Here is a 27,620-nt window from a genome sequence, read left to right on the forward strand (position 1 = left end):
TCCTGTAGTGATGATGACATGTGACTATAGCAGATTGAGTTGTCCTGTAGTGATGATGACATGTGACTATAGCAGATTGAGTTGTCCTGTAGTGATGACATGTGACTATAGCAGGTTGAGTTGTCCTGTAGTGATGACATGTTACTATAGCAGATTGAGTTGTCCTGTAGTGATGACATGTGACTATAGCAGATTGAGTTGTCCTGTAGTGATGACATGTGACTATAGCAGATTGAGTTGTCCTGTAGTGATGATGACATGTGACTATAGCAGATTGAGTTGTCCTGTAGTGATGTTGACATGTGACTATAGCAGATTGAGTTGTCCTGTAGTGATGACATGTGACTATAGCAGATTGAGTTGTCCTGTAGTGATGACATGTGACTATAGCAGGTTGAGTTGTCCTGTAGTGATGACATGTGACTATAGCAGATTATTTCCCAGGGGATGAGGTGTCTTCTACTAACCAATAGTCTTCTCTCTTCACAGGCGCCGACGTTGGACAGGACAAATCTTGCTGTTCCCCGAAATGCTGACATCACCAGTATCTCTGAACAAACTTCAATTTGATCTGTAAAGGTCTATCTACCTACACCCCTCTACACACCACACAACCAACCAGCTCTAACCAAATCGGCACCTCTGAAACCCAAGATGGCTACTAGATTTAAAGCCTGATGGCTACGGTGGTCACCCTGTTGGGGGCCACCTTGGGAGGCCTGTTACTATGGCGACAGCCAACCCTGAGGACACAGAAGAAGCGGCGTCTAGCTCCGGGTCAGATAGGGGTCAGCACTGGTCCTGTGAAACCAAAGCCTGTGGTTGTGGAGCTCGTCGAGTCCCAGCTAACCCCTGGTCAGAGCCTGGACCTCCTCCTGCCTGTTTCACTGCCCCCTGCTGACCAGCTCTTGGCAGTGCAGTCAGTGATGGTGAGCTCTGAGGAGGATTGGGAGCAGCTGTGGCCGTCACTGCAAAAGGAGCTATCAGTCTACCCCGTCCTCGGGCTGGACTGCGAATGGGTAAGGGCCTGGGCGTACGAGTTCGTTTTGCATGTAAAAAGTCTATTTCCTGTCGTAGTCTTCCGCTCCTTCCTCTCCCTCCTCATCCACCTTCCTCTCCCTCCCCAGGTGTCAGTGAAGGGTCAGCAGTCTCCCCTCCTCATCCTCCTTCCTCTCCCTCCCCAGGTGTCAGTGAAGGGTCAGCAGTCTCCCCTCCTCATCCTCCTTCCTCTCCCTCCCCAGGTGTCAGTGAAGGGTCAGCAGTCTCCCCTCCTCATCCACCTTCCTCTCCCTCCCCAGGTGTCAGTGAAGGGTCAGCCGTCTCCCTCCTCATCCTCCTTCCTCTCCCTCCCCCAGGTGTCAGTGAAGGGTCAGCCGTCTCCCCTCCTCATCCTCCTCCTTCCTCTCCCTCCCCAGGTGTCAGTGAAGGGTCAGCAGTCTCCTCCTCATCCTCCTTCCTCTCCCTCCCCAGGTGTCAGTGAAGGGTCAGCCCCTCTCCTCCCTCATCCTCCTTCCTCTCCCTCCCCAGGTGTCAGTGAAGGGTCAGCCGTCTCCCTCCTCATCCTCCTTCGTCTCCCTCCCCAGGTGTCAGTGAAGGGTCAGCAGTCTCCCCTCCTCATCCTCCTTCCTCTCCCTCCCCCAGGTGTCAGTGAAGGGTCAGCCGTCTCCCTCCTCATCCACCTTCCTCTCCCTCCCGAGGTGTCAGTGAAGGGTCAGCCGTCTCCCTCCTCATCCACCTTCCTCTCCCTCCCCAGGTGTCAGTGAAGGGTCAGCCGTCTCCCTCCTCATCCTCCTTCCTCTCCCTCCCCAGGTGTCAGTGAAGGGTCAGCCGTCTCCCCTCCTCATCCTCCTTCCTCTCCCTCCCCAGGTGTCAGTGAAGGGTCAGCCGTCTCCCTCCTCATCCACCTTCCTCTCCCTCCCCAGGTGTCAGTGAAGGGTCAGCCGTCTCCCTCCTCATCCTCCTTCCTCTCCCTCCCCAGGTGTCAGTGAAGGGTCAGCCGTCTCCCTCCTCATCCACCTTCCTCTCCCTCCCCAGGTGTCAGTGAAGGGTCAGCCGTCTCCCTCCTCATCCTCCTTCCTCTCCCTCCCCAGGTGTCAGTGAAGGGTCAGCAGTCTCCCCTCCTCATCCTCCTTCCTCTCCCTCCCCCAGGTGTCAGTGAAGGGTCAGCCGTCTCCCTCCTCATCCTCCTTCCTCTCCCTCCCCAGGTGTCAGTGAAAGGGTCAGCAGTCTCCCCTCCTCATCCTCCTTCCTCTCCCTCCCCAGGTGTCAGTGAAGGGTCAGCCGTCTCCCCTCCTCATCCTCCTTCCTCTCCCTCCCCAGGTGTCAGTGAAGGGTCAGCCGTCTCCCCTCCTCATCCTCCTTCCTCTCCCTCCCCCAGGTGTCAGTGAAGGGTCAGCCGTCTCCCTCCTCATCCTCCTTCCTCTCCCTCCCCAGGTGTCAGTGAAGGGTCAGCTGTCTCCCTCCTCATCCTCCTTCCTCTCCCTCCCCAGGTGTCAGTGAAGGGTCAGCTGTCTCCCTCCTCATCCTCCTTCCTCTCCCTCCCCAGGTGTCAGTGAAGGGTCAGCCGTCTCCCCTCCTCATCCACCCCTTCCTCTCCCTCCCCAGGTGTCAGTGAAGGGTCAGCTGTCTCCCTCCCCTCATCCTCCTTCCTCTCCCTCCCCAGGTGTCAGTGAAGGGTCAGCTGTCTCCTCCTCATCCTCCTTCCTCTCCCTCCCCAGGTGTCAGTGAAGGGGTCAGCCGCATCCTCCTCCCTCCTCATCCTCCTTCTCTCTCCCTCCCCAGGTGTCAGTGAAGGTCAGCCGTCTCCCCTCCTCATCCTCCTTCCTCTCCCTCCCCAGGTGTCAGTGAAGGGTCAGCCGTCTCCCTCCTCATCCTCCTTCCTCTCCCTCCCCAGGTGTCAGTGAAGGGTCAGCCGTCTCTCCTCCTCATCCTCCTTCCTCTCCCTCCCCAGGTGTCAGTGAAGGGTCAGCCGTCTCCCCTCCTCATCCTCCTTCCTCTCCCTCCCCAGGTGTCAGTGAAGGGTCAGCCATCTCCGGTCTCCCTCCTCCAGATGACTTCCTACTCTGGCCTGTGTGTGGTGGTGAGGCTCCAGCTGCTCCGAGGAAGCCAGCAGGACTTTCCCTGAGCTTGAAGGAGGTATATGGTCCTGTGTGGCTCAGTTGGTAGAGAATGATGCTTTTAATGCCAGTATAGTGGGTTCGATTCCACTGGGGGACACCAATATTACAATTATGGATGGGATGGCATATATTCTGTTGTATTATTATATAGGTCCTCCGGGACCCCATGTCCTGAAGGTGGGCGTGGGCTGTTATGAGGACGGGAAACGTCTGACCAGAGACTACGGTCTGTCTCTGGGGAGTACCGTGGACCTGAGATATCTCGCACTACGACAAAGGTACTACTGGAGATTTGACTATCAACCAAAGCCCGTCTTTTATATAATACAACCGAGTACAAATGTTCATCTTTTTAATTTACAATCTGTAGAAACTATGAGAAATATAAAGGTTTTAGACTTCTTCTTTTTTTTTCTTAAACATTACATCACAGAAATATAAATTACTTTTCAGAGATAGATGGGAGGGGTTGAGGGGAGCTGAAGGTTGAGACTGGATGGTGTTCAGAGATAGATGGGAGGGGTTGAGGGGAGCTGAAGGTTGGGACTAAATACACATGAACATAGATGACCAATGTAAAATATACCGTGTCCGTGAAATGTAGAAGTGGAACTGTCCATTAGTTTACTCCAATTAGTCGAGGGGTGGTAAGGTTAAGGGACAATAATAAAGGAAAATATATATATATTTGTTTAATATACTGGGGATTGGAAATTATACACACCATTACATTGGTAGATAGAACCTACAGTCTACAATATGAAATATCTACCTCCTCAAGAACAAACCATCACTACCTCCTGAAGAACAAACACATCTCTACCTCCTCAAGAACTAACCATCACTACCTCCTCAAGAACAAACCATCACTACCTCCTGAAGAACAAACACATCTCTACCTCCTCAAGAACTAACCATCACTACCTCCTCAAGAACTAACCATCACTACCTCCTGAAGAACTAACCATCACTACCTCCTGAAGAACTAACCATCACTACCTCCTCAAGAACTAACCATCACTACCTCCTGAAGAACTAACCATCACTACCTCCTGAAGAACAAACCATCACTACCTCCTGAAGAACAAACCATCACTACCTCCTGAAGAACAAACCATCACTACCTCCTGAAGAACAAACCATCACTACCTCCTGAAGAACTAACCATCACTACCTCCTGAAGAACTAACCATCACTACCTCCTGAAGAACTAACCATCACTACCTCCTGAAGAACAAACCATCACTACCTCCTCAAGAACAAACCATCACTACCTCCTCAAGAACAAACCATCACTACCTCCTCAAGAACAAACCATCACTACCTCCTCAAGAACAAACCATCACTACCTCCTCAAGAACAAACCATCACTACCTCCTGAAGAACAAACCATCACTACCTCCTGAAGAACAAACCATCACTACCTCCTGAAGAACAAACCATCACTACCTCCTCAAGAACAAACCATCACTACCTCCTCAAGAACAAACCATCACTACCTCCTCCAGAACAAACCATCACTACCTCCTCAAGAACAAACCATCACTACCTCCTCAAGAACAAACCATCACTACCTCCTCAAGAACAAACCATCACTACCTCCTCAAGAACAAACCATCACTACCTCCTCAAGAACAAACCATCACTACCTCCTCAAGAACTAACCATCACTACCTCCTCAGAACAAACCATCACTACCTCCTCAAGAACTAACCATCACTACCTCCTCAAGAACAAACCATCACTACCTCCTCAAGAACAAACCATCACTACCTCCTCAAGAACAAACACATCTCTACCTCCTCAAGAACTAAACCATCTCTACCTCCTCAGAACTAACCATCACTACCTCCTCAAGAACAAACCATCACTACCTCCTCAAGAACAAACCATCACTACCTCCTCAAGAACAAACCATCACTACCTCCTCAAGAACAAACCATCACTACCTCCTCAAGAACAAACCATCACTACCTCCTCAAGAACAAACCATCACTACCTCCTCAAGAACAAACCATCACTACCTCCTCAAGAACAAACCATCACTACCTCCTCAAGAACAAACCATCACTACCTCCTCAAGAACAAACCTAGTTTTAATGACTCAACCTGAGTGGACCTCCTCAAACTACAAACCAACCTCACTAAACTTCCCTCAACTGTATTTCCCAGGCTCTGGTTCTAACAACAACAAAATGTACCTGCCATGAGCTGAACAATGGTTTGACCATCACTACCTCCTCCAGTGTGTCTGGATAAATCCATCACTACCTGCAGTAACTGTCACTGACCAGCTGGTTCAGAACAGGTAAACTACACTACCTGGTGCTAATTAATACAATGGATCCAGTGGCTGTCCCAGAACAGGTAAAATGACACTACCTGGTGCTAATTAAACAGGATGACTCCAAATAGTGGCTACCTAAACATAAACCATCAAACCTGGTGTAAAAACAGGATGGATCCATAGTCATCCTAAACATAATGACTACAACAACAAAATACAGCCTTTTAATGGACTCCCAGTCACTACCTCCTAGAACATAAACCATCACTACTGTGTGTATTTCCCTTTAGATCCATAGTGGCTATCCTCAGAACAAACCTCACTACCTGGTAAACTAGTTTTAATGACTCCAACCTACCTGTATGTAAACAGTTTTAATGACTCCAACCTAAGTGTGTGTAAACTAGTTTTAATGACTCCATAAGTGTGCTGTAGAACAGTTTTAAACCATGCTACTGTGTGTGTAAACCTCCAATAAGTGTGTCCTAGAACAGTTTAACTCAATACTCCTCAAGAACAATGGCCATCACTACCTCCCAAGAGAACATGTAAACTTCCCACTTTAATGACTAACCCAACCTAAGTTCTGAACCAACAGTTTCTCCTCAAGAACAAACCAACTGACCTCCTAGAACAGGTAAACTACCATCACTACCTGCTCAAACAAACTGGATGGATCCAGTGGCTCTAGAACAGGTAAGTAACTGGGTGCTAATAATACTCCCCAAGTGGTAAACTACACTACTAATTAATACAGGATGGATCCATACTGGCTGATCCTAGAACAGGTAACTAAACTGGTGCTAATTAATACTCGGATGGATCCAAGTGGCTGATCCTAGAACAGGTAAACTACAGGTACTGGTTAATTAATACCGGATGGATCCATAGTGGCTGATCCTAGAACAGGTAAACTACTACTGGTGCTAATTAATACAGGATGGATCCATAGTGGCTGATCCTAGAACAGGTAAAACACTACTGGTGCATTGTACAGGATAATAGTGACTGATCCTAGAACAGTACTAATTAATACAGGATGGATCCATAGTGGCTGACCCCAGAGCAGGTAAACTACACTACTGGTGCTAATTAATACAGGATTTTAAGTGGCTGATCCTAGAACAGGTAAACTACACTACTGGTGCTAATTTACAGGATGGATCCATAGTGACTGATCCTAGAACAGGTAAACTACACTACTGGTGCTAATTAGTTTACAGGATGGACTCCATAGTGGCTGATCCTAGAACAGGTAACTACACTACTGGTGTAAACTAGGATGGATCCATAATGGCTGATCCTAGAACAGGTAAACTACACTACTGGTGCTTTAATACAGGATGGATCCATAGTGCTGATGTAAACTTAAACCCACTTCTAATTAAACAGGATGGATTTAATGGCTGGTCCTAGAACAGTACTAATTAATACAGGATGGTTAGTCTAATCCTAGAAAGGTAAACTAACTACTGGTGCTTTAAGCCTCAACCTAGTGGCTGCTAAACCTAAAACTCCACCTACCGGTGCTCTGGATAATGGATCCATAGTGGCTGACTCCTAGAACAGTAACTGGTTTTATAACGGATGGATCCATAGTGGCTGACCCCAGAACAGGTAAACTACACTGGTGCTAATTAATACAGGATGGATCCATAGTGGCTGATCCTAGAACAGGTAAACTACACTACTGGTGCTAATTAATACAGGATGGATCCATAGTGGCTGATCCCAGAACAGGTAAACTACACTACTGGTGCTAATTAATACAGGATGGATCCCCAGTGGCTGATCCCAGAACAGGTAAACTACACTACTGGTGCTAATTAATACAGGATGGATCCATAGTGGCTGAGCCCAGAACAGGTAAACTACACAATGTAATCAGGATACTGGCTGCTAAGTTAATACAGGATGGATCCAGTGGCTGATCCTAGAACAGGTAAACTACACTACTGGTGTAATACAGGATGGATCCATAGTGGCTGATCCTAGAACAGGTAAACTCACACTGGTGCTAATTAATACAGGATGGATCCATAGTGGCTGATCCTAGAACAGTACTAATTAATACAGGATGGATCCATAGTGGCTGATCCTAGAACAGGTAAACTACACTACTGGTGCTAATTAATACAGGATGGATCCATAGTGGCTGATCCTAGAACAGGTAAACTACACTACTGGTGCTAATTAATACAGGATGGATCCATAGTGGCTGATCCCAGAACAGGTAAACTACACTACTGGTGCTAATTAATACAGGATGGATCCATAGTGGCTGATCCCAGAACAGGTAAACTACACTACTGGTGCTAATTAATACAGGATGGATCCATAGTGACTGATCCTAGAACAGGTAAACTACACTACTGGTGCTAATTAATACAGGATGGATCCATAGTGACTGATCCTAGAACAGGTAAACTACACTACTGGTGCTAATTAATACAGGATGGATCCATAGTGGCTGATCCCAGAACAGGTAAACTACACTACTGGTGCTAATTAATACAGGATGGATCCATAGTGGCTGATCCCAGAACAGGTAAACTACACTACTGGTGCTAATTAATACAGGATGGATCCATAGTGGCTGATCCCAGAACAGGTAAACTACACTACTGGTGCTAATTAATACAGGATGGATCCATAGTGGCTGATCCAGAACAGAACAGTGCTAATGAATACAGGATGGATCCATAGTGGCTGATCCCAGAACAGGTAAACTACACTACTGGTGCTAATACAGGATGGATCCATTGGCTGATCCTAGAACAGGTCTAATACTGGTGCTAATTAATACAGGATGGATCCATAGTGGCTGATCTTAGAACAGGTAAACTACACTACTGGTGCTAATTAATACAGGATGGATCCATAGTGGCTGATCCTAGAACAGGTAAACTACACTACTGGTGCTAATTAATACAGGATGGATCCATAGTGGCTGATCCTAGAACAGGTAAACACACTACTGGTGCTAATTAATACAGGATGGATCCATAGTGGCTGATCCTAGAACAGGTAAACTACACTACTGGTGCTTTTCAGGATGGATCCTAGTTCATCCTAGAACAGTATAATTAATACAGGATGGATTAGTGGCTGACCCCAGACGCCAGGGTAAACTCCCGGGACCACCCATACTGGTGCTAATTAATACAGGATGGATATATTATTATTATTATTAGAACAGGTTAACTATTACTACTGGTGCTAATTAATACAGGATGGATCCATAGTGGCTGATCCCAGAACAGGTAAACTACACTACTGGTGCTAATTAATACAGGATGGATCCATAGTGGCTGATCCCAGAACAGGTAAACTACACTACTGGTGCTAATTAATACAGGATGGATCCATAGTGGCTGATCCCAGAACAGGTAAACTACACTACTGGTGCTAATTAATACAGGATGGATCCATAGTGGCTGATCCCAGAACAGGTAAACTACACTACTGGTGCTAATGAATACAGGATGGATCCATAGTGGCTGATCCTAGAACAGTGCTAATTAATACAGGGATCCTGTGGAAAGATCGTTACTGTTTGAGATCAACTACAGCGCAGTCGGACTGCGACGAATAACTGATCGACAAATCTCCTTGCATCCCAAATATAACCAACTACTAGGCTGTGAAGAAGTGCGATCCTCTGCCGTTTTATTTTGCTCAGGGATCCCTCTCAAACATGTTGTCTCTGATTTTTAATTTAATCTCTGTCTTGTGACCCCAAGATAACTTACGCAGCCCGAGATGCCCAGGTATCCATCGCCCTGTTCATCCACCTGCTGGGCCTCAACTCAGACGCCACGCCCTCACCTGACAGTGGGAGTGGCTATACCCAGCTGGCCAATCGCTGCCAGGGCCTGGTAGACACACCCTTCAGGGAGAGGGGTGGAGGAGAGGGAGAGGACGGTGAGAGGAAGAGGAAGAAGCGCCAGCAGCCTACTTTGGAAAGCCCCGAGACTGGGGACCAGCAAGTACCAGACCCCAGGAGGAACAACAAGAGAAAACCGCTCGGTGTGGGCTACGCTGCTCGGTCAGTGGTGGGTTTGTCTGTCCAGGGATCTCTTTCATAGCACAGACCCATGGAGCAGGCATTTGTTACTGACCTCTGGAAAATGCCAGTTTTCAGAGTCGTAATACCAAACAATTTGCCTGACTTTCATAGTAACAATCATCACCCACATTTAGGGAAACCTTTAGTGTAAACGTTTGATTCTGGCCTTCATTTTAGATGGGTTTTATACATTTTCCTGTGTTAGTCACTAGTCTGATCCACAGATCCCCTGGGGTTCTGTGTTAGTGGAATTTCTAAATTCCTGGCTTGCAAGACCAGGCTTTATTAAGCTCTATTTTATTTGATGGTAGCGCCCCGTACCACAGGTCAATTTCGGGCCTGCTTCCTTTCTATAGATTTCGGGTAATACCCCCGGTAGAAACCCATTTTATTTGTTCAGAATATCCAAGCACCTATTATTGATCAAATTCAACTCCTGCATAACATTTTAATCAATAAATATCCTGCTGCCGACTGGGATAAGCACTGTTCGTTGTATCTAGTCACCCTTCCTGTACTCCGTGATAATACGCAGGCCTGTTTTAATTTTAACCTCAATTCAGAGGTCAGGTCTTTGGTAAAACGAGTCCAAAACTGGTCCGTGCACGACTTTCAGCGTACTACCTCCAGATAACAGGGAGGGGTATTCAGATCCGGATCGTAGGACCAATTGTTAGTGGAATTTCTAAATTCCTGTATGTTTTATAGCCAAATCAAATTCGCACTCGCTCTAGTTCATTAATGAGGTGTAAGTTCATTAATTATGCATGAAGTATATTGAGACCAGTCTTAAAAGCCAAGGTAACAGCGTTTAATTCCAGAGAGTACTAACCACATACACATATTTCCACAGGTTATAAACTGAAAATGACATCATCAGTTTCCCACACTCTCTCCGATTCCCACAATAGCCCAGTGTTTTTCAGGTCCAGAGATGTCTTCTACTCCCCTCATAACCCAGACATTCCAATCTGTCTAAAATATATCTTCTCCTCCACAAATGGTACATCAAGGACCATTCTTATCTGTCAGAAAAGATACCCCATCCCTCTCCCTTAAACTTCCCGCGAGGTACAGACAACTAATTCGTTTTGCTTACATTTTCAGTAACAGCTTAACCAAGAGCCCATACATAATAGAATTAGAATAAATGGTTATAATTGAAATGTATACATTATTTATCATTTCAACTATAATTTCCTCCAACAGTTAGTCACTAGTCTGATACACAGATCCCCTGGGGTTCTGTGTTAGTCACTAGTCTGATCCCCTGGGGTTCTGTGTTAGTCACTAGTCTGATCCCCTGGGGTTCTGTGTTAGTCACCAGTCTGATCCCCTGGGGTTCTGTGTTAGTCACTAGTCTGATCCCCTGGGGTTCTGTGTTAGTCACTAGTCTGATCCCCTGGGGTTCTGTGTTAGTCACTAGTCTGATCCCCTGGGGTTCTGTGTTAGTCACTAGTCTGATCCCCTGGGGTTCTGTGTTAGTCACTAGTCTGATCCCCCGGGGTTCTGTGTTAGTCACTAGTCTGATCCCACTGGGGTTCTGTGTTAGTCACTAGTCTGATCCCACTGGGGTTCTGTGTTAGTCACTAGTCTGATCCCCCGGGGTTCTGTGTTAGTCACTAGTCTGATCCCCCGGGGTTCTGTGTTAGTCACCAGTCTAATCCCCTGGGGTTCTGTGTTAGTCACAGTCTTATCCCCCTGGGGTTCTGTGTTAGTCACTAGTCTGATCCCCTGGGGTTCTGTGTTAGTCATCCCCTAGTCTGAGTCCCCTGATCCCCTGGGGTTCTGTGTTAGTCACTAGTCTGATCCCCTGGGGTTCTGTGTTAGTCACTAGTCTGATCCCCTGGGGTTCTGTGTTAGTCACTAGTCTGATCCCCTGGGGTTCTGTGTTAGTCACTAGTCTGATCCCTGGGGTTCTGGTTAGTCACTTTCAGGATCCCCTGGGGTTCTGTGTTAGTCACTAGTCAGATCCCCCTGGGGTTCTGTGTTAGTCACTAGTCTGATCCCCTGGGGTTCTGTGTTAGTCACCAGTCTGATCCCCTGGGGTTCTGTGTTAGTCACCAGTCTGATCCCTGGGGTTCTGTGTTAGTCACCAGTCTGGTTCTGTGTTAGTCACTAGTCTGATCCCCTGGGGTTCTGTGTTAGTCACTAGTCTGATCCCCTGGGGTTCTGTGTTAGTCACTAGTCTGATCCCACTGGGGTTCTGTGTTAGTCACTAGTCTGATCCACTGGGGTTCTGTGTTAGTCACTAGTCTGATCCCACTGGGGTTCTGTGTTAGTCACTAGTCTGATCCACTGGGGTTCTGTGTTAGTCACTAGTCTTATCCCCTGGGGTTCTGTGTTAGTCACCAGTCTGGGGTTCTGTGTTAGTCACTAGTCTGATCCCCTGGGGTTCTGTGTTAGTCACCAGTCTGATCCCCTGGGGTTCAGTCTGATCCCCTGGGGTTCTGTGTTAGTCACTAGTCTGATCCCCTGGGGTTCTGTGTTAGTCACTAGTCTGATCCCCTGGGGTTCTGTGTTATCACCCTGATCCCTGGGGTTCTGTGTTAGTCACTAGTCTGATCCCCTGGGGTTCTGTGTTAGTCACTAGTCTGGGTTCTGTGTTAGTCACTAGTCTGATCCCCCGGGTTCTGTGTTAGTCACCAGTCTGGGGTTCTGTGTTAGTCACTAGTCTGATCCCCCGGGGTTCTGTGTTAGTCACTAGTCTGATCCCCCGAGGTTCTGTGTTAGTCACTAGTCTGATCCCCTGGGGTTCTGTGTTAGTCACTAGTCTGATCCCCTGGGGTTCTGTGTTAGTCACTAGTCTGATCCCCTGGGGTTCTGTGTTAGTCACTAGTCTGATCCCCTGGGGTTCTGTGTTAGTCACTAGTCTGATCCCCTGGGGTTCTGTGTTAGTCACTAGTCTGATCCCCTGGGGTTCTGTGTTAGTCACTAGTCTGATCCCCTGGGGTTCTGTGTTAGTCACTAGTCTGATCCCCTGGGGTTCTGTGTTAGTCACTAGTCTGATCCCTAGTCTGGGGTTCTGTGTTAGTCACTAGTCTGATCCCCTGGGGTTCTGTGTTAGTCACTAGTCTGATCCCCTGGGGTTCTGTGTTAGTCACTAGTCTGATCCCCTGGGGTTCTGTTAGTCACCAGTCTGATCCCCTGGGGTTCTGTGTTAGTCACTAGTCTGATCCCCTGGGGTTCTGTGTTAGTCACTAGTCTGATCCCCTGGGGTTCTGTGTTAGTCACTAGTCTGATCCCCTGGGGTTCTGTGTTCACTAGTCTGATCCCCTGGAGTTCTGTGTTAGTCACTAGTCTGATCCCCTGGGGTTCTGTGGGTCTAGTCTGTGTTCTGTGTTAGTCACTAGTCTGATCCCCTGGGGTTCTGTGTTAGTCACCAGTCTGATCCCTGGGGTTCTGTGTTAGTCACCAGTCTGATCCCCCGGGGTTCTGTGTTAGTCACTAGTCTGATCCCCCTGGGGTTCTGTGTTAGTCACTCCCACTGGGGTTCTGTGTTAGTCCCTGGGGTTCTGTGTTAGTCACTAGTCTGATCCCCTGGGGTTCTGTGTTAGTCACTAGTCTGATCCCCTGGGGTTCTGTGTTAGTCACTAGTCTGATCCCCTGGGGTTCTGTGTTAGTCACTAGTCTGATCCCGGGTTCTGTGTTAGTCACTAGTCTGATCCCCCGGGTTCTGTGTTAGTCACTAGTCTGATCCCCGGGGTTCTGTGTTAGTCACTAGTCTGATCCCCTGGGGTTCTGTGTTAGTCACTAGTCTGATCCCCTGGGGTTCTGTGTTAGTCACTAGTCTGATCCCTGGGGTTCTGTGTTAGTCACTAGTCTGATCCCCTGGGGTTCTGTGTTAGTCACTAGTCTGATCCCCTGGGGTTCTGTGTTAGTCACTAGTCTGATCCCCTCAAGTTCTGTGTTAGTCACTAGTCTGATCCCTCAAGTTCTGTGTTAGTCACTAGTCTGATCCCTGGGGTTCTGTGTTAGTCACTAGTCTGATCCCCGGGGTTCTGTTCGCTCTGTGTGTTGCAGGAAGTCTCCTCTTTATGACAACTGCTTCCTCTACGCCCCGGATGGACAACCCCTCTGTACCTGCGACAAGAAGAAGGCCCAGTGGTACCTGGATAAAGGAATAGGAGGTACACACTGCCAGGCCCTAAGCACTGCCAGGCCCAACACTGACCGTAGGAGGTAGACAAACACCACCTTATACCCTGCTGGCAGTGCCAACACTGACCGTAGGAGGTAGACAAACACCACCTTATACCCTGCTGGCAGTGCCAACACTGACTGTAGGAGGTAGACAAACACCACCTTATACCCTGCTGGCAGTGCCAACACTGACCGTAGGAGGTAGACAAACACCACCTTATACCCTGCTGGCAGTGCCAACACTGACCGTAGGAGGTAGACAAACACCACCTTATACCCTGCTGGCAGTGCCAACACTGACTGTAGGAGGTACAAACACCACCTTATACCCTGCTGGCAGTGCCAACACTGACTGTAGGAGGTAGACAAACACCACCTTATACCCTGCTGGCAGTGCCAACACTGACCGTAGGAGGTAGACAAACACCACCTTATACCCTGCTGGCAGTGCCAACACTGACTGTAGGAGGTAGACAAACACCACCTTACACCCTGCTGGCAGTGCCAGCACTGACCGTAGGAGGTACAAACACCACCTTATACCCTGCTGGCAGTGCCAGCATTGACCGTAGGAGGTAGACAAACACCACCTTATACCCTGCTGGCAGTGCCAACACTGACCGTAGGAGGTAGACAAACACCACCTTATACCCTGCTGGCAGTGCCAACACTGACCGTAGGAGGTAGACAAACACCACCTTATACCCTGCTGGCAGTGCCAACACTGACCGTAGGAGGTAGACAAACACCACCTTATACCCTGCTGGCAGTGCCAACACTGACCGTAGGAGGTAGACAAACACCACCTTATACCCTGCTGGCAGTGCCAACACTGACCGTAGGAGGTAGACAAACACCACCTTATACCCTGCTGGCAGTGCCAACACTGACTGTAGGAGGTAGACAAACACCACCTTATACCCTGCTGGCAGTGCCAACACTGACCGTAGGAGGTAGACAAACACCACCTTATACCCTGCTGGCAGTGCCAACACTGACTGTAGGAGGTAGACAAACACCACCTTATACCCTGCTGGCAGTGCCAACACTGACTGTAGGAGGTAGACAAACACCACCTTACACCCTGCTGGCAGTGCCAACACTGACTGTAGGAGGTAGACAAACACCACCTTATACCCTGCTGGCAGTGCCAACACTGACCGTAGGAGGTAGACAAACACCACCTTATACCCTGCTGGCAGTGCCACACTGACCGTAGGAGGTAGACAAACACCACCTTATACCCTGCTGGCAGTGCCAACACTGACTGTAGGAGGTAGACAAACACCACCTTATACCCTGCTGGCAGTGCCAACACTGACCGTAGGAGGTAGACAAACACCACCTTATACCCTGCTGGCAGTGCCAACACTGACTGTAGGAGGTAGAAAACACCACCTTATACCCTGCTGGCAGTGCCAACACTGACTGTAGGAGGTAAACAAACACCACCTTATACCCTGCTGGCAGTGCCAACACTGACTGTAGGAGGTAGACAAACACCACCTTATACCCTGCTGGCAGTGCCAACACTGACCGTAGGAGGTAGACAAACACCACCTTATACCCTGCTGGCAGTGCCAACACTGACCGTAGGAGGTAGACAAACACCACCTTACACCCTGCTGGCAGTGCCAACACTGACCGTAGGAGGTACAAACACCACCTTATACCCCTGCTGGCAGTGCCAACATTGACCGTAGGAGGTAGACAAACACCACCTTATACCCTGCTGGCAGTGCCAACACTGACCGTAGGAGGTACAAACACCACCTTATACCCTGCTGGCAGTGCCACATTGACCGTAGGAGGTAGACAAACACCACCTTATACCCTGCTGGCAGTGCCAACACTGACTGTAGGAGGTAGACAAACACCACCTTATACCCTGCTGGCAGTGCCAACACTGACCGTAGGAGGTACAAACACCACCTTATACCCTGCTGGCAGTGCCAACATTGACCGTAGGAGGTAGACAAACACCACCTTATACCCTGCTGGCAGTGCCAACACTGACTGTAGGAGGTAGACAAACACCACCTTATACCCTGCTGGCAGTGCCAACACTGACTGTAGGAGGTAGACAAACACCACCTTATACCCTGCTGGCAGTGCCAACACTGACCGTAGGAGGTAGACAAACACCACCTTATACCCTGCTGGCAGTGCCAACACTGACTGTAGGAGGTAGACAAACACCACCTTATACCCTGCTGGCAGTGCCAACACTGACTGTAGGAGGTAGACAAACACCACCTTATACCCTGCTGGCAGTGCCAACACTGACCGTGGGAGGTAGACAAACACCACCTTATACCCTGCTGGCAGTGCCAACACTGACTGTAGGAGGTAGACAAACACCACCTTATACCCTGCTGGCAGTGCCAACACTGACTGTAGGAGGTAGACAAACACCACCTTATACCCTGCTGGCAGTGCCAACACTGACAGTAGGAGGTAGACAAACACCACCTTATACCCTGCTGGCAGTGCCACACTGACTGTAGGAGGTAGACAAACACCACCTTATACCCTGCTGGCAGTGCCAACACTGACCGTAGGAGGTAGACAAACACCACCTTATACCCTGCTGGCAGTGCCAACACTGACTGTAGGAGGTAGACAAACACCACCTTATACCCTGCTGGCAGTGCCAACACTGACTGTAGGAGGTAGACAAACACCACCTTACACCCTGCTGGCAGTGCCAACACTGACTGTAGGAGGTAGACAAACACCACCTTATACCCTGCTGGCAGTGCCAACACTGACCAGGAGGTACAAACACCACCTTATACCCTGCTGGCAGTGCCAACATTGACCGTAGGAGGTAGACAAACACCACCTTATACCCTGCTGGCAGTGCCAACACTGACCGTGGGAGGTAGACAAACACCACCTTATACCCTGCTGGCAGTGCCAACACTGACCGTGGGAGGTAGACAAACACCACCTTATACCCTGCTGGCAGTGCCAACACTGACCGTAGGAGGTAGACAAACACCACCTTATACCCTGCTGGCAGTGCCACACTGACCGTAGGAGGTAGACAAACACCACCTTATACCCTGCTGGCAGTGCCAACACTGACTGTAGGAGGTAGACAAACACCACCTTATACCCTGCTGGCAGTGCCAACACTGACTGTAGGAGGTAGACAAACACCACCTTATACCCTGCTGGCAGTGCCAACACTGACCGTAGGGGAGGTAGACAAACACCACCTTATACCCTGCTGGCAGTGCCAACACTGACCGCAGGGGAGGTAGACAAACACCACCTTATACCCTGCTGGCAGTGCCAACACTGACTGTAGGAGGTACAAACACCACCTTATACCCTGCTGGCAGTGCCAACACTGACCGTAGGAGGTAGACAAACACCACCTTATACCCTGCTGGCAGTGCCAACACTGACTGTAGGAGGTAGACAAACACCACCTTATACCCTGCTGGCAGTGCCAACACTGACTGTAGGAGGTAGACAAACACCACCTTATACCCTGCTGGCAGTGCCAACACTGACCGTAGGAGGTAGACAAACACCACCTTATACCCTGCTGGCAGTGCCAACACTGACCGTAGGAGGTAGACAAACACCACCTTATACCCTGCTGGCAGTGCCAACACTGACCGTAGGAGGTAGACAAACACCACCTTATACCCTGCTGGCAGTGCCAACACTGACCGTAGGAGGTAGACAAACACCACCTTATACCCTGCTGGCAGTGCCAACACTGACCGTAGGAGGTAGACAAACACCACCTTATACCCTGCTGGCAGTGCCAACACTGACTGTAGGAGGTAGACAAACACCACCTTATACCCTGCTGGCAGTGCCAACACTGACTGTAGGAGGTAGACAAACACCACCTTATACCCTGCTGGCAGTGCCAACACTGACCGTAGGAGGTAGACAAACACCACCTTATAACCTGCTGGCAGTGCCAACACTGACTGTAGGAGGTAGACAAACACCACCTTATACCCTGCTGGCAGTGCCAACACTGACTGTAGGAGGTAGACAAACACCACCTTATACCCTGCTGGCAGTGCCAACACTGACTGTAGGAGGTAGACAAACACCACCTTATACCCTGCTGGCAGTGCCAACACTGACTGTAGGAGGTAGACAAACACCACCTTATACCCTGCTGGCAGTGCCAACACTGACTGTAGGAGGTAGACAAACACCACCTTATACCCTGCTGGCAGTGCCAACACTGACCGTAGGAGGTAGACAAACACCACCTTATACCCTGCTGGCAGTGCCAACACTGACCGTAGGAGGTAGACAAACACCACCTTATACCCTGCTGGCAGTGCCAACACTGACCGTAGGAGGTAGACAAACACCACCTTATACCCTGCTGGCAGTGCCAACACTGACCGTAGGAGGTACAAACACCACCTTATACCCTGCTGGCAGTGCCAACACTGACTGTAGGAGGTAGACAAACACCACCTTATACCCTGCTGGCAGTGCCAACACTGACCGTAGGAGGTAGACAAACACCACCTTATACCCTGCTGGCAGTGCCAACACTGACTGTAGGAGGTAGACAAACACCACCTTATACCCTGCTGGCAGTGCCAACACTGACCGTAGGAGGTAGACAAACACCACCTTATACCCTGCTGGCAGTGCCAACACTGACTGTAGGAGGTAGACAAACACCACCTTATACCCTGCTGGCAGTGCCAACACTGACCGTGGGAGGTACAAACACCACCTTATACCCTGCTGGCAGTGCCAACACTGACCGTAGGAGGTAGACAAACACCACCTTATACCCTGCTGGCAGTGCCAACACTGACTGTAGGAGGTAGACAAACACCACCTTATACCCTGCTGGCAGTGCCAACACTGACTGTAGGAGGTAGACAAACACCACCTTATACCCTGCTGGCAGTGCCAACACTGACTGTAGGAGGTAGACAAACACCACCTTATACCCTGCTGGCAGTGCCAACACTGACCGTAGGAGGTAGACAAACACCACCTTATACCCTGCTGGCAGTGCCAACACTGACCGTAGGAGGTAGACAAACACCACCTTATACCCTGCTGGCAGTGCCAACACTGACTGTAGGAGGTAGACAAACACCACCTTATACCCCTGCTGGCAGTGCCAACACTGACCGTAGGAGGTAGACAAACACCACCTTATACCCTGCTGGCAGTGCCACACTGACCGTAGGAGGTAGACAAACACCACCTTATACCCTGCTGGCAGTGCCAACACTGACTGTAGGAGGTAGACAAACACCACCTTATACCCTGCTGGCAGTGCCAACACTGACCGTAGGAGGTAGACAAACACCACCTTATACCCTGCTGGCAGTGCCAACACTGACCGTAGGAGGTAGACAAACACCACCTTATACCCTGCTGGCAGTGCCAACACTGACTGTAGGAGGTAGACAAACACCACCTTATACCCTGCTGGCAGTGCCAACACTGACCGTAGGAGGTAGACAAACACCACCTTATACCCTGCTGGCAGTGCCAACACTGACTGTAGGAGGTAGACAAACACCACCTTACACCCTGCTGGCAGTGCCAACACTGACCGTAGGAGGTAGACAAACACCACCTTATACCCTGCTGGCAGTGCCAACACTGACCGTAGGAGGTACAAACACCACCTTATACCCTGCTGGCAGTGCCAACACTGACTGTAGGAGGTAGACAAACACCACCTTATACCCTGCTGGCAGTGCCACACTGACCGTAGGAGGTAGACAAACACCACCTTATACCCTGCTGGCAGTGCCAACACTGACCGTAGGAGGTAGACAAACACCACCTTATACCCTGCTGGCAGTGCCAGCACTGACCGTAGGAGGTACAAACACCACCTTATACCCTGCTGGCAGTGCCAACACTGACCGTAGGAGGTACAAACACCACCTTATACCCTGCTGGCAGTGCCAACACTGACTGTAGGTGGTAGACAAACACCACCTTAAAAGCTGTCCAGTAACATGCTATACATCAGGTCAGGCTGTCCAGTAACATGCTATACATCAGGACAGGCTGTCCAGTAACATGCTATACATCAGGACAGGCTGTCCAGTAACATGCTATACATCAGGACAGGCTGTCCAGTAACATGCTATACATCAGGACAGGCTGTCCAGTAACACACTATACATTAGGTCAGGCTGTCCAGTAATACATCAGGTCAGGCTGTCCAGTAACACACTATACATTAGGTCAGGCTGTCCAGTAACATGCTATACATCAGGTCAGGCTGTCCAGTAACACACTATACATTAGGTCAGGCTGTCCAGTAATACATCAGGTCAGGCTGTCCAGTAACACACTATACATTAGGTCAGGCTGTCCAGTAACATGCCATACATCAGGTCAGGCTGTCCAGTAATACATCAGGTCAGGCTGTCCAGTAATACATCAGGTCAGGCTGTCCAGTAACATGCTATACATCAGGTCAGGCTGTCCAGTAACATGCTATACATCAGGTCAGGCTGTCCAGTAATACATCAGGTCAGGCTGTCCAGTAACATGCTATACATCAGGTCAGGCTGTCCAGTAACATGCTATACATCAGGTCAGGCTGTCCAGTAATACATCAGGTCAGGCTGTCCAGTAATACATCAGGACAGGCTGTCCAGTAATACATCAGGTCAGGCTGTCCAGTAATACATCAGGTCAGGCTGTCCAGTAATACATCAGGTCAGGCTGTCCAGTAACATGCTATACATCAGGTCAGGCTGTCCAGTAACATGCTATACATCAGGACAGGCTGTCCAGTAACATGCTATACATCAGGACAGGCTGTCCAGTAACATGCAATACATCAGGTCAGGCTGTCCAGTAACACACTATACATTAGGTCAGGCTGTCCAGTAATACATCAGGTCAGGCTGTCCAGTAACACACTATACATTAGGTCAGGCTGTCCAGTAACATGCTATACATCAGGTCAGGCTGTCCGGTAATACATCAGGTCAGGCTGTCAGTAATACATCAGGTCAGGCTGTCCAGTAACATGCTATACATCAGGTCAGGCTGTCCAGTAATACATCAGGTCAGGCTGTCCAGTAACATGCTATACATCAGGTCAGGCTGTCCAGTAACATGCTATACATCAGGTCAGGCTGTCCAGTAATACATCAGGTCAGGCTGTCCAGTAATACATCAGGTCAGGCTGTCCAGTAATACATCAGGTCAGGCTGTCCAGTAATACATCAGGTCAGGCTGTCCAGTAACATGCTATACATCAGGTCAGGCTGTCCAGTAACATGCTATACATCAGGTCAGGCTGTCCAGTAACATGCTATACATCAGGTCAGGCTGTCCAGTAATACATCAGGTCAGGCTGTCCAGTAATACATCAGGTCAGGCTGTCCAGTAATACATCAGGTCAGGCTGTCCAGTAATACATCAGGTCAGGCTGTCCAGTAACATGCTATACATCAGGTCAGGCTGTCCAGTAACACACTATACATTAGGTCCCCTATCCACACGGGCCGAGGTCAGGTAAAGTTGACTTCTCCTGTCTTCCTCTAGTGCTGCAGAGTGAGGAGCCATTCATCGTGCGTTTGCTGTTTGAGCCTTCTGGACGTCCAGACTCCCAGCAGGACTACTACCTGACTGCCAAGGAGAACCTGTGTGTGGTGTGTGGCAAGAACAACTCTTATATCAGGTGAGGAGAACCTGTGTGGTTGGTGAGGAGAACCTGTGTGGTTGGTGAGGAGAACCTGTGTGGTTGGTGAGGAGAACCTGTGTGGTTGGTGAGGAGAACCTGTGTGGTTGGTGAGGAGAACCTGTGTGGTTGGTGAGGAGAACCTGTGTGGTTGGTGAGGAGAACGACTATTTAGCAGTGTTAGTTCCCCTCTGTGTTGAGGGCCGACTGGTTGCCCTCTGCGTTGAGGGCCGACTGGTTGCCCTCTGCGTTGAGGGCCGACTGGTTGCCCTCTGCGTTGAGGGCCGACTGGTTGCCCTCTGCGCTGAGGGCCGACTGGCTGCCCTCTGCGTTGAGGGCCGACTGGTTGCCCTCTGCGTTGAGGGCCGACTGGTTGCCCTCTGCGTTGAGGGCCGACTGGTTGCCCTCTGCGTTGAGGGCCGACTGGTTGCCCTCTGCGTTGAGGGCCGACTGGTTGCCCTCTGCGTTGAGGGCCGACTGGTTGCCCTCTGCGTTGAGGGCCGACTGGTTGCCGTCTGCGTTGAGGGCCGACTGGTTGCCGTCTGCGTTGAGGGCCGACTGGTTGCCGTCTGCGTTGAGGGCCGACTGGTTCCCTCTGCGTTGAGGGCCGACTGGTTCCCCTCTGCGTTGAGGGCCGACTGGTTCCCCTCTGCGTTGAGGGCCGACTGGTTCCCCTCTGCGTTGAGGGCCGACTGGTTCCCCTCTGCGTTGAGGGCCGACTGGTTCCCCTCTGCGTTGAGGGCCGACTGGTTCCCTCTGCGTTGAGGGCCGACTGGTTCCCCTCTGCGTTGAGGGCCGACTGGTTCCCCTCTGCGTTGAGGGCCGACTGGTTCCCCTCTGCGTTGAGGGCCGACTGGTTCCCCTCTGCGTTGAGGGCCGACTGGTTCCCCTCTGCGTTGAGGGCCGACTGGTTCCCCTCTGCGTTGAGGGCCGACTGGTTCCCCTCTGCGTTGAGGGCCGACTGGTTCCCCTCTGCGTTGAGGGCCGACTGGTTGCCGTCTGCGTTGAGGGCCGACTGGTTGCCGTCTGCGTTGAGGGCCGACTGGTTCCCCTCTGCGTTGAGGGCCGACTGGTTCCCCTCTGCGTTGAGGGCCGACTGTTCCCTGTGCGTTGAGGGCCGACTGGTTCCCCTCTGCGTTGAGGGCCGACTGGTTCCCCTCTGCGTTGAGGGCCGACTGGTTCCCCTCTGCGTTGAGGGCCGACTGGTTGCCCTCTGCGTTGAGGGCCGACTGGTTGCCCTCTGCGTTGAGGGCCGACTGGCTGCCCTCTGCGTTGAGGGCCGACTGGCTGCCCTCTGCGTTGAGGGCCGACTGGCTGCCCTCTGCGTTGAGGGCCGACTGGTTGCCCTCTGCGTTGAGGGCCGACTGGTTGCCCTCTGCGTTGAGGGCCGACTTGCCCTCTGCGTTGAGGGCCGACTGGTTGCCCTGTGCGTTGAGGGCCGACTGGTTGCCCTCTGCGTTGAGGGCCGACTGGTTGCCCTCTGCGTTGAGGGCCGACTGGTTGCCGTCTCATCTTACCCCCCTACAGGAAGAACATCGTTCCTCATGAATACAAACGTCACTTCCCCTCGGAGATGAAGGACCACAACTCCCATGACATCTTGCTGCTGTGCACTTCCTGTCACGCGGCCTCCAACGTGCACGACGGCTTCCTGAAGCAGCAGCTGGCTGATGAGCATGGCGCGCCCCAGGTAGGGCTGGGAAGTGTGTGAGAGGGTTGGGAATTGCGAGGCACCTCACCATAGGATATTATCACCATACTGAGGTGTTCTCATGTATTCTGAGTGAATTTATATGCATCTCTATTCTATATTTAGTCATTTTATTGTGATTTGATATATTGATTTTATGTTCCAAACATTGTCTGCTGCACAGAGACAAGAGAAGTTGAGAAAATAACTTTTAATCAGTCATGGAAATAAAAGTGTTAAAACCATGTTGGCTCAATATATTGTTGAGATATTCAACTGTGTGGATATTTATCCTCCCCTCCCCAGGGGTGTGAGGAGGGCGTATGTCTCCTGGAGGACTCTGACCGCAGGAGGGTTCGTTCTGCCGCCCGAGCCCTGCTCACCGTGGGGGCGGGGCTTCCAGAGGCCAGAAGAGATGAGCTACAGAAGGTCATAAGGTCCTTCTTCAACGACACCGACGTGGAGCTGACTCCTGAGACACTTCAGAGTGCTGCAGGCCTGGAGACCAGGTGAGGGTCTGCTAACCTGACGGGCCTCCGCTCTGAGCCGGTTCCTATCGAGATGTTTAGTTCTTGTTTCTTCTTCTTGCTCTTTGGTATCCAGGTATCTGTCGAGTTTTTATAATGAAGAAATTGATTTTGATTACCCTGCCCTCTCCCAGGATCTTCAATGAGAGCTACGTTCCCCACGGGCTGAAGGTGGTGAAGGCGACCGCCGAGCAGGGCCTGAAGGGATTAATGGAGCTGGAGCACCGATGGAGGCAACACTTCCTGTCTACCATGACACCTCGCTACCTTCCTTCTCTCTGGTCTGTCAGCCACAACCACAACAAGTTACTACGCAGGTACGGAGAGGACCTTCCCATCCAGCTGAACTGACCCACAGTCACCACACCAGTCTGGTGCCCAGGCTACACCAGTCTGGTGCCCAGGCTACATCTGTCTGGTGCCCAGGCTACATCTGTCTGGTGCCCAGGCTACATCTGTCTGGTGCCCAGGCTACATCTGTCTGGTGCCCAGGCTACATCTGTCTGGTGCCCAGGCTACATCTGTCTGGTGCCCAGGCTACATCTGTCTGGTGCCCAGGCTACATCTGTCTGGTGCCCAGGCTACATCTGTCTGGTGCCCAGGCTACATCTGTCTGGTGCCCAGGCTACATCTGTCTGGTGCCCAGGCTACATCTGTCTGGTGCCCAGGCTACATCTGTCTGGTGCCCAGGCTACATCTGTCTCGGTTTGTCTGGTTCCCAGGCTGATCACATCAGCTGTTACAGCAGCCTCTACCTGGGGTCCAGCCTCTACCTGGGGTCCAGCCTCTACCTGGGGTCCAGCCTCTACCTGGGGATTACACAGTACCCCAGAGAACAGACTAATGCCTACAGGTGAAGGGTTGGATTCTGTGTGTTCAGTGCCTGCGATCCTCCTCAGTCTACTGTTGGCTAGACGAGGACATCTGTTGCTCTGATCTGCTTGTGGTGCCTTACATGTTAAATGCCAGACAGACTGTGCTCGTGGGCCCAGCAGGATGTATTGGCTGCCTTACTGACAAATTGGCACCCTGTTCTTTTATATAGTGTAGTACATTTTGAGATCTAGAGCCTGAGGAGAGAGACTGCCTTGTTGTTCAGACCGAGGTCAAATAATTCTGTGTCAAGAACACTAACTGGAGACGATGGTGCAGAATTCATGATGAAATGCTATTGAATAAAAACCCCCAAAAAAAACACTGGTTTAGGATCGTAACGATACCAGTATCCCAATACTCTGAGTTATAGTGGCAATGAAAACAAAACATGAAGCAGACTGAATTTCCTGAGAGTAAACAGTCCTAATGCTGTCAACCAGAATCACATGTTTATTTCCCTACAACAGACAATATTTTACATCCAGTAGATTTTAATGACGCCAGAGTTCAGTCTGCTTTGTGTTTTCCTTGTTGCCATGGAAATACCAGGTATCGTACCCTCACCATAGTGGTATGGTGACGATCCCTGCTATGGTTCTTGTTTCCCAGATTTAAAAACTAGTCCTGGCCAGAAAATAGCATAGGAGACGAGACTTCATCTAGGCCCAGGAAACGGGCCCCATACAGTGCATTTGGTTAAGTATTCAGACCCCTTGACTTTTTCCATATCTTGTTACAGCGATATTCTGAAATGGATTAAATGGTAGTTTTTTTTTTCCCCTCATCAACATACCCATATGATGTTGAAGTCAATTTAGGAAGCCCCCACACATCCCTAATTGTACAACTGACTAAGTGTGTGTCCCCCCTTTCCTTTCTCATAACGAATAAATTTATTGATTTATTTGACATTTTAAAATATCACATTTACATAAGTATTCAGACCCTCTACTTTGTTGAAGTACCTTTTTGGTAGTGATTACAGCCTCAAGTCTTCTTGGGTATGATGCTATATGAGCTTGGCACACCTGTATTTGGGGAGTTTCTCCCATTCCTCTCTGCAGATCCCCTCAAGCTCTCCTGTGTTGTCATTGCTTAGGGTCGTTGTCCTGTTTGAAGGTGAACCTTCACCCCAGTCTGAGGTCCTGAGCGCTATGGAGCAGGTTTTCATCATCTCTGTACTTTTTGTTCTTTCCCTCGATCCTGACTAGTCTCCCAGTCCTTGCCGTTGAAAAACCTCCCCACAGCTTGATGTTACCACCACTGTGTCTCGACACAATCCTGTCTCAGACCTCTACGGACAATTCCTTCAACCTCATGGCTTGGTTTTTGTTCTGATATGTCCTGTTAACTGTGGGACCTTATAGACAGGTGTGTGTCTTTCTACATCATGTCCAATCAGTTGAATTTACTACAGGTGGACTCCAATCAAGTTGTAGAAACATCTCAAGGATGATCAATGGAAACAGGATTCACCTGAACTCAGTTTCAAGTCTCATAGCAAAGGGTCTGAATACTTATGTAAATAAGGTATCTGTTTTAGTTTTATGCATTTCTTAATTTCTAAAAAACACTGTCATTATGGAATATTGTGTGTAGACTGATTTATTAATTTAATCAATTTTATATATATATATATATATATATAAAAAAAATATATGCCATTTAACAGACGCTTTTATCCAAAGCGACTTACAGTCATGTGTGCATACATTCTACGTATGGGTGGTCCCGGGGATCGAACCCACTACCCTGGCGTTACAAGCGCCATGCTCTACCAACTGAGCTACAGATTAAAGTTGTAACATAACAAGTCATGGGGTCTGAATATTGACCTGTTTCAGAAAGTCTTGTATTTTAGACGAAGCTGGAACCTGCTCTTAGTTATCATTAAATACGCGTTGTAATTTTCCCTGCGGGTTTTCAGTTCTAAAGATAATTACTTGGCATTTGTACAGAAATCAAGTTTGCTTGGCGACGGTAGCTTTAAAAAAAAATTTAAAAAAATGTTTTTAACACGACAGACTTCATCTTTGTCGATTTTTCTTTTAATGGATCGGACAGTGCTGTAAATTCAGTAACTGATCAGCCGTTGTGAATTGATGCCAAATGACGACCAGACATTGAATGTGTCTGAAATGGCTTCCTGTACGGTGCCTTCAGAGTATTCACAACCCTGTTTACACATTCTGTTTCAGCCTGATTTATTTTTATTTTTTTATTTTTTTGTGTTACTTATTATTTGTCACTGACCTGACACACAATGTCAAAGTGGAATTATTTTTTAAAGTTATTTTTTACAAATTAATAGAATTAAAAATTAACCCTGCTATGTTGTTATGGACAGTACTGAAATGTCTTTCGTCAATTATTCAATCCCTTTATGACCTCACTAAATAAGTTCAATGGGCTTATTAACAAGTTGCATGGACTCACTCTGTGTAATAATAGTGTTCAACATTGACTACCTCATCGCTGTTCCTACTTAACTAATCAAAATATATTTTTTGTTTTATTTTTATACCCCTTTTATGTAGATTGATTTAAAAAAAAAATGTAATCCCACTTTGTAACACAATGTTAAAAGATACTTCCTGAAGGCCTCACTTCCTCCTGTCCTGTATGGATACGCCCCAAACCCTATTCAATACTTCCTGAAGGCCTCACTTCCTCCTTACTGTATGGATACGCCCCAAACCCTATTCAATACTTCCTGAAGGCCTCACTTCCTCCCCAAACCCTATTCAATACTTCCTGAAGGCCTCACTTCCTCCTGTACTGTATGGATACGCCCCAAACCCTATTCAATACTTCCTGAAGGCCTCACTTCCTCCCCAAACCCTATTCAATACTTCCTGAAGGCCTCACTTCCTCCCCAAACCCTATTCAATACTTCCTGAAGGCCTCACTTCCTCCTTACTGTATGGATACGCCCCAAACCCTATTCAATACTTCCTGAAGGCCTCACTTCCTCCTGTACTGTATGGATACGCCCCAAACCCTATTCAATACTTCCTGAAGGCCTCACTTCCTCCTGTACTGTATGGATACGCCCCAAACCCTATTCAATACTTCCTGAAGGCCTCACTTCCTCCTTACTGTATGGATACGCCCCAAACCCTATTCAATACTTCCTGAAGGCCTCACTTCCTCCTGTACTGTATGGATACGCCCCAAACCCTATTCAATACTTCCTGAAGGCCTCACTTCCTCCTGTACTGTATGGATACGCCCCAA

At 49.3% G+C, this 27,620-nt stretch overlaps 2 protein-coding genes and 2 long non-coding RNA genes across 10 annotated transcripts; 3 read left to right on the plus strand and 1 right to left on the minus strand.

The window, feature by feature from the left end:
• Positions 1-477: 477 nt before the first annotated feature.
• LOC127922416 (exonuclease 3'-5' domain-containing protein 2-like) lies at positions 478-3,159 on the plus strand. Its single transcript, XM_052506120.1, has 2 exons — positions 478-1,019; positions 3,008-3,159. The coding sequence occupies exons 1-2, from the start codon at positions 678-680 to the stop codon at positions 3,122-3,124; spliced, it is 459 nt and encodes a 152-aa protein (XP_052362080.1). The 5' UTR covers positions 478-677; the 3' UTR covers positions 3,125-3,159.
• Positions 3,160-4,015: 856 nt separating this feature from the next.
• LOC127922418 (uncharacterized) lies at positions 4,016-5,203 on the minus strand. 5 transcript variants are annotated; one of them, XR_008111210.1, is made up of 5 exons: positions 4,969-5,203; positions 4,818-4,867; positions 4,469-4,568; positions 4,269-4,368; positions 4,016-4,168 (listed from the first exon to the last, which is right to left on the minus strand). It is a non-coding gene; the product is annotated as an uncharacterized LOC127922418 (long non-coding RNA). The 5 variants fall into 5 exon arrangements; XR_008111212.1 differs by having other exon boundaries at positions 4,469-4,518; positions 4,818-4,892; XR_008111208.1 differs by having other exon boundaries at positions 4,818-4,892.
• A 3,931-nt stretch (positions 5,204-9,134) lies between these two features.
• On the plus strand, positions 9,135-26,732 carry LOC127922412 (exonuclease 3'-5' domain-containing protein 2-like; the record flags this gene model as incomplete). Its single annotated transcript, XM_052506117.1, has 6 exons — positions 9,135-9,454; positions 13,499-13,605; positions 21,155-21,290; positions 22,818-22,980; positions 23,287-23,489; positions 23,642-26,732. Coding segments are annotated over 6 exons (1,146 nt in total), but the record flags the coding sequence as incomplete, so codon positions are not given.
• LOC127922417 (uncharacterized) lies at positions 19,995-21,101 on the plus strand. 3 transcript variants are annotated; one of them, XR_008111206.1, is made up of 3 exons: positions 19,995-20,349; positions 20,616-20,932; positions 21,008-21,101. It is a non-coding gene; the product is annotated as an uncharacterized LOC127922417 (long non-coding RNA). The 3 variants fall into 3 exon arrangements; XR_008111205.1 differs by having other exon boundaries at positions 20,616-20,900; XR_008111207.1 differs by having other exon boundaries at positions 21,033-21,084.
• Positions 26,733-27,620: the final 888 nt, after the last annotated feature.

The sequence above is a fragment of the Oncorhynchus keta genome, unplaced genomic scaffold (genome assembly GCF_023373465.1).
Source record: "Oncorhynchus keta strain PuntledgeMale-10-30-2019 unplaced genomic scaffold, Oket_V2 Un_contig_255_pilon_pilon, whole genome shotgun sequence".
In the NCBI taxonomy this organism is placed as follows: Eukaryota; Metazoa; Chordata; class Actinopteri; order Salmoniformes; family Salmonidae; genus Oncorhynchus; species Oncorhynchus keta.

What these genes read in the sequence shown, in the direction of transcription:
- LOC127922416 (XM_052506120.1), top strand. Translation starts at nt 678, where the DNA reads ATGGCTACGGTGGTCACCCTGTTGGGGGCCACCTTGGGAGGCCTGTTA. An exon ending in TCGGGCTGGACTGCGAATGG is followed by an intron (nt 1,020 to 3,007) that starts GTAAGGGCCTGG and finishes CTCCCTCCCCAG; the next exon opens with GTGTCAGTGAAGGGTCAGCC.